Source organism: Etheostoma spectabile, chromosome 7 (assembly GCF_008692095.1).
Source record: "Etheostoma spectabile isolate EspeVRDwgs_2016 chromosome 7, UIUC_Espe_1.0, whole genome shotgun sequence".
Taxonomy (NCBI): Eukaryota; Metazoa; Chordata; class Actinopteri; order Perciformes; family Percidae; genus Etheostoma; species Etheostoma spectabile.
In genome coordinates, this window is record NC_045739.1 from 10,521,380 (window position 1) to 10,530,860 (window position 9,481).

At 41.8% G+C, this 9,481-nt stretch overlaps 1 protein-coding gene across 1 annotated transcript; it reads right to left on the bottom strand.

The window, feature by feature from the left end:
• Nucleotides 1–7: 7 nt before the first annotated feature.
• c1ql4a (complement component 1, q subcomponent-like 4) lies at nt 8–9,440 on the bottom strand. The gene is made up of 3 exons (XM_032520925.1): nt 9,062–9,440; nt 7,332–8,735; nt 8–330 (listed from the first exon to the last, which is right to left on the bottom strand). The coding sequence occupies exons 2-3, from the start codon at nt 7,875–7,877 to the stop codon at nt 151–153; spliced, it is 726 nt and encodes a 241-aa protein (XP_032376816.1). The 5' UTR covers nt 7,878–8,735; nt 9,062–9,440; the 3' UTR covers nt 8–150.
• Between the last annotated feature and the right edge of the window lie 41 nt (nt 9,441–9,481).

Below are 9,481 nucleotides of genomic sequence, written 5' to 3' on the forward strand. Positions count from 1 at the left end.
TGTGTGTGTTTGTGTGTGTGTGTGTGTGTGTATCATTTTGTATGTGCATGCAAGCATTGTGCATGTGCATATCTGTGTATGTTCTTTCATTTGCATATGTCTGTGAACATGTCTATGTGTGTGTCCTTTCTCCGTGAGTAAGGACAAGATTCAGTCTGGGTAGATGAGGAAGCCGGAGAAGGTGCTGTACTTGTTTGTGTTCCCTCCGTGGACCTTCCCGCCATCCAGCTGCACACACACCTCATCACCCACGTCCAAATGCAAGATCACACTGTTGGAGGCGTAGTCGTAATTCTGATCAGCGTCCTGAGCGATGGCGCTGGCTCTTACCTGTCACCCACAGAGGATATATGCATTGACAATTAGAACATGGACAAAACTGAACAAACACTTGCAAATGTCACTCACTTAATAGCTCCAGGAACTCAGCAGCTCATTTAAACTACCATATCTCATTCCTTTATCACATTTTGTTTAGGGTGGTTGATGATCAATTATCAACTGTTAAAGGAGACACTTGTGATTACGACATCACCTCCGCATTAATGCTGGATAAACAGATGGATGGGACTGTGACCTGTGACTCTAAAGGTGGACTGAAAACACAGCCACTCTGCCTGTTATTGATCTGCTGGAGCTGGGGCTCAGGGCTAAGGACCAATCTGTGTATGTGCTTGTTTGGGATGTCTGTATGTTTATCTGTGTTGTAGGTCTGGCGAGCCAAAGAAAAATGTCCACCCTGGTGGACAATAAAGATTTATTCTATTCTCTTCTGTTCGATTCCATTCTAATCTATTCTATTTTATGAAGAGATCTGTTTGGTTTGTGAAGATAAGCGGACTCGATGGGGACAACAGGTTGTCTTTGGGAAAACTTGCTCAGCTGAGAGCATCACTATCCGTACCAGCTATTGACCTGTTGCTTATGATCCTCGGCCGGCTCAGTGTGGATGATATTGAGTGGCTTGGCCGAAGTCAGACAGTTTCACATTTGCATGCTGTGTGAGTTTGGTCTTATTGACCCTGCAGCAGTAGATCTTAACTTGTTTGTTAACACATTTTATTGGGTTAACTCATTATTGACGTTTAAATACACATGCCTAGATTGAGTTACAGATGTAGTGGAACCAGGAATTTTTATTTATTATTGTACTTTTAATCTTATAAGCAACATACTAAGCATATATCACTGCATTATTTTTGAGATGCAATGTTATGTGTCAGTGTCTTAAACTAAAATTTGTGTACTGTATATACAGTATAGGTCTATATATGCTGTAAGTGTGTGTGTATATATATATATATATATATATATATATATATATATATATTACATATGTGTGTGTGTGTGTGTGTGTGTATAAGATGATATAAGATTCTCAAAGTTGTTCATGTATAGTGTGGGTGAACAACAACATTTTTTTATGGAAGAAGGATGATAGATAGATAGATAGATAGATAGATAGATAGATAGATAGAGATCATACACTAGGTTGCATTCCTAAAAACCTCCTAAGTAGGATGTATCAATAATTCTGATGCAGCAGCTCCAATCATCAGACATATGTCAGCCATCAGTGGCCTTGTGTCTGGCTCAGTGTCCAGCTACAGTGGGAGCACTCAATCTGTGTCAAGAGCCAGACAAGCCCCGCACATCTTGATGACAGCCCCAGAATATGATCTGCAACTCAACTACCATCATGTCATTCCCATCACTGGGGCCTCCTTTCCCCCAACGAGTATGCATCAATTTGAAAACAGTCAATCACTAAGTAACAGAGGCTGAATTACTGTAACTAAAAATAATATGCTCTTTTCCATGTGCCACCTATGCATGTTGCATGGTTTCTTTAAATGAAATGCAGGTCATGGATGTCACATCCAACATACAGCATGTTGCTGTCCAGTGGTTGAGCATGTTGCTGTCCAGTCTTAACCAGATTGATTAAGGAAGCAGAGAAGTCAATCTCAAGAGGCATTACAGTTACACTACTGCAACAGTCTTTTTCATTAGTTTTCAGATTCTGTACCTTAAGTTTTATTTCTCATTGCAGAGCTATTTAGCTTTACTTGTTTTACATGTAGGATAACTTTGCACTATAGCCACATTATGTAGGAAAGGTTAAAAAATAGAGAGAGAAACATTGCCTCAGTGGGAAAAAAAAATGAGGAACAGTAATACCCGTTTCTTAGTCTTTCTAGATAAGTCGTCTAGGATGTGGAGAAGTAAAAGACATACCTGTTCAGACAACCACAAACCTGTATGTTATCAAAATCATGTACCTGCATCTAATTCAATTATAGTCTAAGGTATGGTAATGGAGGCTTAATATTGTGTTAAAAAACAGCATAGGAGGGATATGGCATGTAAATTTGCTCCTTGCATTCTTGTCTCCTAAAAATATAGTTATGTGCAATTAATTGCTGCATAATGTGTGTTTTGGAAACAGTCAAGTGAAATAAAGTTAATTGAAACTACAAAATCCTTAAGTCCAGGGTGCCAGTGATAATGTGACTGAGAGCAACAAAATGGTTAGAAACGAAAAATAAATCCAGTAACTGAATTATTTTATCACTTCATGAAAATACTGTGCAGATGGAGAGATAAAAATACTGTTATGTAATCTGACATCCTTATTTTTTTGGCATTTGTAGGGATTTATTTGACAGGACAGCTGAAGACATGAAAGGGGAGAGAGGGGAGAATGGCATGCAGCTAAGGACCACAGATCGGAGTCAAACCTGGGCTCGCTGCGTCGAGGAGTAAACCTCTACATGTGGGCACCCGCTATACCAACTGAGCTATTTGGGCACCCATGACATCCTTTATATTTGTATCTGTTCATGCCATTCTTGCTCCATCCATGTTCTTCAAAGGAAAATCAAAATTCATAAGAGAAAAAAATATTTTCTCTTACAACAGTAGCAGGCAACATTGAGCATTTAGAAAAAAATCTAAATAATTTGTTATATAAGCAGAGCCATACATTTTTTATTTCTATTTTTTTCTCTTGTCACCCAGACTGCCCAATTAGTACAATTAAACACTGAACATAATCTATTCTTTCTTAGGCCCCCATAAGACCATCTCTCAAATAATGACACCAATCTCTTATCATCTGTAAAGGTTATATTGTTGTTTTGCTTGACATGTGTAGTGACAGCCAATATCACATTTGCATCTTTGGCTGCAGCTGACAGTGACTCTGTTGTTGTGACATCCTATCGACGCAAGGCATATGTCATCCTGCTCATTATTTTGGCCAAACAGTGCAACGGAGGGAGCTGTAGGGAGATATTTCCCCCCTCAGGCCTCTTCAGATTCTCATGACTTAATGCATGAAAGTGCGGTTGAATACAACAGAATAATATTAATCACTCAGTGTAGAGATAATTTTGCAAATATATGATATATGAATTGGTGCTTCAGCTGATGTTCCTATGTGCAAAGGGATAATGCAAGCCATCCATTAATGCAGATGCCAGACAGAGGTACAAGGGAGCTGTGGCAGGATTAGGACAGGAAGCCAACAGAGGAAAAGGCTACGGCTGGAGGACACGGGCTGATCCCTGTGAACCAGACAGCACACTGTGCTGATCCTGGAGCTGGAAGGGTTGTGAGCCGTGGGGCAGGGGCCCACAGGGTTTGCCCGTGGTGGTCTCTGTTTCCGCCTAGCCCTTTCATTATTGGGCCTCCAGTAAACATGCCTGGGAACAGAGGGGGCCGCAGGCCTGGAGTAAGGACGGGTGGTGACGGTGTGGGGAGCAGCTGCAGTGTCATTTACAAGTAGTGCTGCAGCGCCGAAGACAGACAAGGATAGACAAAAAGAAAAGAGAGAAAAAAACAAATGCCAGGGGGTTGAGGAAAGGAGAGGGAGGGGACCTGATCAAGCGAGGCTATTTTGTTAGACCGGTGAGATGTGGGGGTATATGAAGTCTTGTTTTTATCTGTGGGTCTGTGCTCCACTGGTAATAAAACTGACAGGATTCATTCACTGTGATATACTGACCTCTTAGAGCAGGGACAATGGAAAAGTAGCTGTTAAACTTCCCTAAGGGACTCCACGGTTGGGGATGGGTGGGGGGGTTGTTGTGGAAATAGAATATTTATTAAATAGGTTTTCCCTCTCCTTTGGGAGCCTGGGGATTACATGGCAACAAGCAACAGCAGCATTGAACCGTGCCTTAGATTGCTATTACCTGTCATTCAGTATTACAGTCTCTGGTCGGCTGCATTTTGAGATTTTATTTAGATCTCTTTCAGACTGAAGAGACATATGACTTATCTCCATCGAACTAATTCTGCTTTGTATCTAACTCTTTCTGGCCCCTCACTACGAAGCTAATTATGTTTCACCTGTAGCATACCGGTAGCTATGTCTCTGCACTGGAGAAGTTAATACAGGCACCGGCCATTACAGCATGTGATGACATTTTAACACTAGCGTGTGAAGTTACTTGACCTTTAACTGAGCTATGAAAAGGGTCTATATGACAGGTGACAAAACAAGGGAGAGATTAAATGGGAGCCAGACCAGTATCTATTTTTCGGCATTGTATTAAGAATATTTAATATAGATATACAGTGGTGAACTATGGGAATATATATGAGTATAGGTGAACAGCTTGCAAACTAGTTAATTAGGGGGAAGGGAGAAAGCCTTAAACTAAAAAGCATGCCAACATTAGCATAGGCTGTCTAAATAATATTTGGTACCAAGATGGAATATTAAGTAGCATACAACACATGTATCCTTGAAAGTGATTTAGAAATAGAGTGATTAAGCACATTTATAATAGCAATGGCACCAATGAGAAGTGCATTCATAACTATTTAATTTGAGCAAGGCTTAATCAATGTTCAATCATTAAGTATCATTGAGGATATTATATGGATACATTATCTTTCCAAACTGTGTTATTAAATGTTATCAATGTGTGGCGTCTGGTTCCTAACTGTGCATTTAACATTTAACAGTGGGTGAATGCGGTGTAACAGTGTTGAGCAAAAAATCCACATAATATGTTGGAATTGTAGTCAATTACCGTTGCACTACAAACACGGAAGCAACTGAAGTGTGACCCCCATCCGTCACAAATACCCTGGCCATAAAACCCTGTCATGCTGCAATGATTTGTGGAAGTTAGATTGAGGTGTAAGCAACTGGGCTTTACAGAGTGGGGATTTAGTGAATGTAATAGGTATCGGATCTATAGGAATCATGAAAGCCCCTGCCACACAGTCAGCACATCCTTCTTAGACCACACTCATGTAACACGACATAAGTCCAGCAGCCGATGCAGTGTGCCTATTTTCAACATCATTAGCAAAGATTCAAGAGTCATCAACAGTTCCCAGAGAAAATCTATTGGTATCTAGAATTAATTAATTGACCACCTCCCTATCTGCATTTGGTGCATAAACACAGTTTGCAAACCAATTTTCTCTCTTCCTCTGGCCGACCTTGATCACTTGTCATGCCGAGACGTGTTGAGTGGGTGTCCATTGGTCATCGTGCCTGATCTCATCCTGGCCTTCACCACCAGCCTCCCTGATGCCTCGTCTACCAGCCCACTGTCTCCACATCTCTATTAAGTCATCTATCTTCCTCTGCTCCACCCCTGATCTTCCCATCAACTCACTTGTCTTGTTTTGCTTCTCCTTTCACGTCTCAAAGTAGACGTCTCGGCATGTCTATGTCATGTTGAGTCTCTTGTGTTTCATTCATTTTTGCTGCATCTGTCCAACTCGTGAATCTGTTGGACTGGCAGCCTAACAAACTGAAAGTTACAAATGACCTTATCTGTCTGTTAAGGTGTAAAAGTTACAACACAAGCGGGAAAAGAATGTGGCAAATTTGTGGCTTCGGCAATCCTTTTTTTTTTTTTTGAGGGGGGGATGCAGTGGGCAGTGGGCAGATAAAATATCCAGTGAAGCCTCAGCACCTACGGCAATAGTAAAACAGGCCGTTTGATTCAACAGTCAGTAATGCAGCCTGTCAGACACAGTGCCCATTTAGTAAACCTGAGGCACTGACTGACAGGCAGAGTGTACCTTTGCCTCAGGGCTTCAAAAACTCATGATCAGGCATTCTGCAGCACTTCATATACACTCCATTTCCATCTACCAGCTGCTCTGTTTGGGTAGATACTTGTTAGGTGAGTGCTCTTTTTAACAGAACTGTTTAAGGAGGCCACCTGACGGGTGTCAGATGGACCCGGGTGAGGTTAAATGATTGAGTTGAGTGAAAAGATAATTGATGGAGAATCAATGTTGGAAAGGGGTTCGGAGAGGAAAGCATAGCAGGTGTTACGGGGATCTAATCTAAGATGTATACATTATTTAGCAGGCTAAGATGACTTGAATGACAATATAGGACATATGCGGCCTTAAACAAATATTCACCTTTGTGGCATATATTAAATCTAACAATAATTAACAAGGAATGATTTTAAACATTTAGTTTTCATCTCAACAAATCTCTTTCAGGGTCTAAATGAACTGTTTTAAAGCAATCTTGTCTTACTGTGGATTTAAACCACACAGTATGTATGAACCTACGTAAGCCTGTGTGTACTTGTTTTAACAGTCCTCGGTGCACTACATGTCCAGAGTGTGAGGTCTGAGCAGTGAGTATTTACATTTCAAGTCCTTGATGAATGAATGAATGTAAAAAGCAACTTGAAGAATGTTTCCTGAATTTAGAGTCCTCTGATGAAATCCCTGTGATGTATTCCCACCTCTCCTCTCCTCTTCCCCCCATCAGCCCCTCTGTCTTTAATTAGTGTCTGGGGAATGAGGGAGGGGATGAGTGGACTGTCAATTTTACATTCATTATTTATTTAGCTGAAGTGTAAACTGACTGGTCCACGTACTAACAGACATTTCTCCTGTGCACTTTTGCACTTCTGTTTAGGAGATAATCAAGCTCTGTGTATGATACTTACTAATTAGACTGTTCCTTTTGGTGGCACCCGCATTCTGCCACTTGTCATTTAGCCACAGTACACGTGAGAATGCAAATATCCGTAGCTGTGATCCGTAGACTGTATGGCATGAATTCCCCTTAATGAGGAGAACATTTGCTATTTCATTCTTTGGCTGTCATGTTGCCACCTGCTAAGTGGAATGTGCTCTGAATCTGAAGAGCTCAATATTACTGAGGTGAATACAAGTCAATAGTAACACAGGATGGTCAACAGTGAAAAATAGTTGGTCGTGTGTGTGCATACATACAACATACATACAGACCTTCTACTTTACCTTCATGCATGCACATATTCAAGCACACAACACCACACACACACTCACACACACACATATTTACTAACCAGTCCGTTCTTTTTCAGGTCTGCCCACATGCTGGTCCCATCACCACCTCTCATTAGAACATGGTAGGTGAAGAAGTAGATGCCAGGCAGAGGACAGGTGAACTTGCCGGTGCTGGGCTCATAGTAGTTACCTACATTGGTCACCACATCATCAAACTTTAGTATTTCACTCCCCTCATGCTGCTTGCGTAACCCTGCGTAAAAGGCAATTTTGGGAGTGTAGAGTGAGGGAGAATAGCCACCCGGACCTGGACCTGGGGGTCCCTGTGGCCCTGGTTTGCCTGGCTCTCCAGGGGGTCCACGTGCTCCTTGAGGACCAGGGATCCCTGGAGGCCCACGCAGCCCAGACTTTAGCTTCTTCCCAGAGTAATCCTGGGGCGGAGGAGACACATCTGTCAGCTCCTGGCCAGGCTGAGACGTAGCATACGGGTCGCATACCATCCTGCAGCTTCCAAGCATTTCATAATGGCTCCCTGCATTTCCAGTGTTCCCCCCCTTGGTTGTGTGGACCAGCAGGGGAATGGCCACCAACAGTATTAGAACCATGGCCACACCTACAGCAGCTCCAATGACACGTTTCCTGCGGGTTAGCCGTGAAGCGGCCAGCGTCAGGAAGTCCTCTTCCCCCTTGGCTGGAATAGTGCCGGCCAGGATTAAGCCTCTCAGAGAACCAGTATGGTTTAAAAGAAGGATGTGGAGAGGGGTGGGGGGGAACAGTGTATCACTGGGCAAAGTATGAATGAGAGAACGCAAAATGGAAGACAGCCAGGAGGGAAACAAGCGACTGAGATCCTTGAGAAATGATAAAGCGACCAGAAGGACGATATTTAAAAGCCTGTCGGTATGGTTAAAAAGACAAAAAACTTTACACACCACAGTGTTTAAGGAAATAAACACAACAATCTAGATGGCTCAGATTTGTGGTGACACACTACAAAAAAAATTGTATCTGATGAAATCTGGTTCACCTTTATTTGACTTCACCCGTTGTCCTCTTCAGTTTATTTTTCCGCCTCAGACAGACACCATGACTGGCACTGAGAGGGTTGTTGTGGAAGTGGAGCTTGTTAAAAGTATGCTGAAACCAGGGCTGGTGCCAAATTCAGCTTATTGAGCAGGGAGTGGAGGTATTGTTTGTTTTGCTGGATGAAGTATGATTTACAGTTTTTTCAGAAATTGTCTTCTTTCAATCCCCCCCCTTCCAAAGCACAGGGTTTCACTTCATGCGGATATCTCACTTAATGCCATGACTGCAAGTGACAAAAGTTTGTCAAAGATCTTTTCCTGACACAATCATTTTATGACCCTGCACTTATCTTGTTTCCACTGTCCAAGTTAAAAAGGTGACGTTTTCAGGAAGGCAATAACACTTTTGACAGATTCCTCTTCTGACTATGTCAGCATCTGAAAAGAAAAGCAAAAAGCGCAAAGACACATAATAAATGATTTGTCCTTATTTACCACTGTTTTATCATTGAACTGTAACATAACTGCATTAATTCAAAGAATGTATAAAGATACATATAAATCAAAATAATGTACATGTTTAAATTAAATATGGTGTTTTCTAGAAATAAGCAAAAATAATCATTTTATTTAGTTTTATTGTATTTCTTTATACATGTAAATTACATTAAATGCCTGATTGTTTTTACAATGCGCTTTGAACGTGTGCTGAGTGAATTTGAAATAGTTAACAGAAACCGAAAAAAAGACACAAAAAAACTCACCATCTGCTCTTTATGATCCAAACAATATTTTGGGTGGATAATATTCTCTGTGCATTTGTGCAGTCCGCGTCCCACCAAAATGACTGAAGGGCTTTGAACCGCTGGAGTATCGGATGAAGAGCCGGAGGGGTGCGCAGGAGATGCCAGGAAAGTGATGAGAGTTTCTCAATCAGCGCTTAATCCCCTCTTTTCTTTCCAGGTAGAAATTGAGTTTAAATGCGGCTAACTTGGGAGAAAATGAAGCTGAGAAAATGCCTGTTGGAACACTTTTTGATGCAATTCCAAATGACGGACGCACGGCAACCTGACGCTCCTATCCAGAGTGGTTGTGACTGTATCGCTTATCGCAATGTTTGGTCCATGTGCAGTCCTCGTCGACACCTGTTAGAGCTCTCTCTCTCTCTCTCTCTCTCTCTCTCT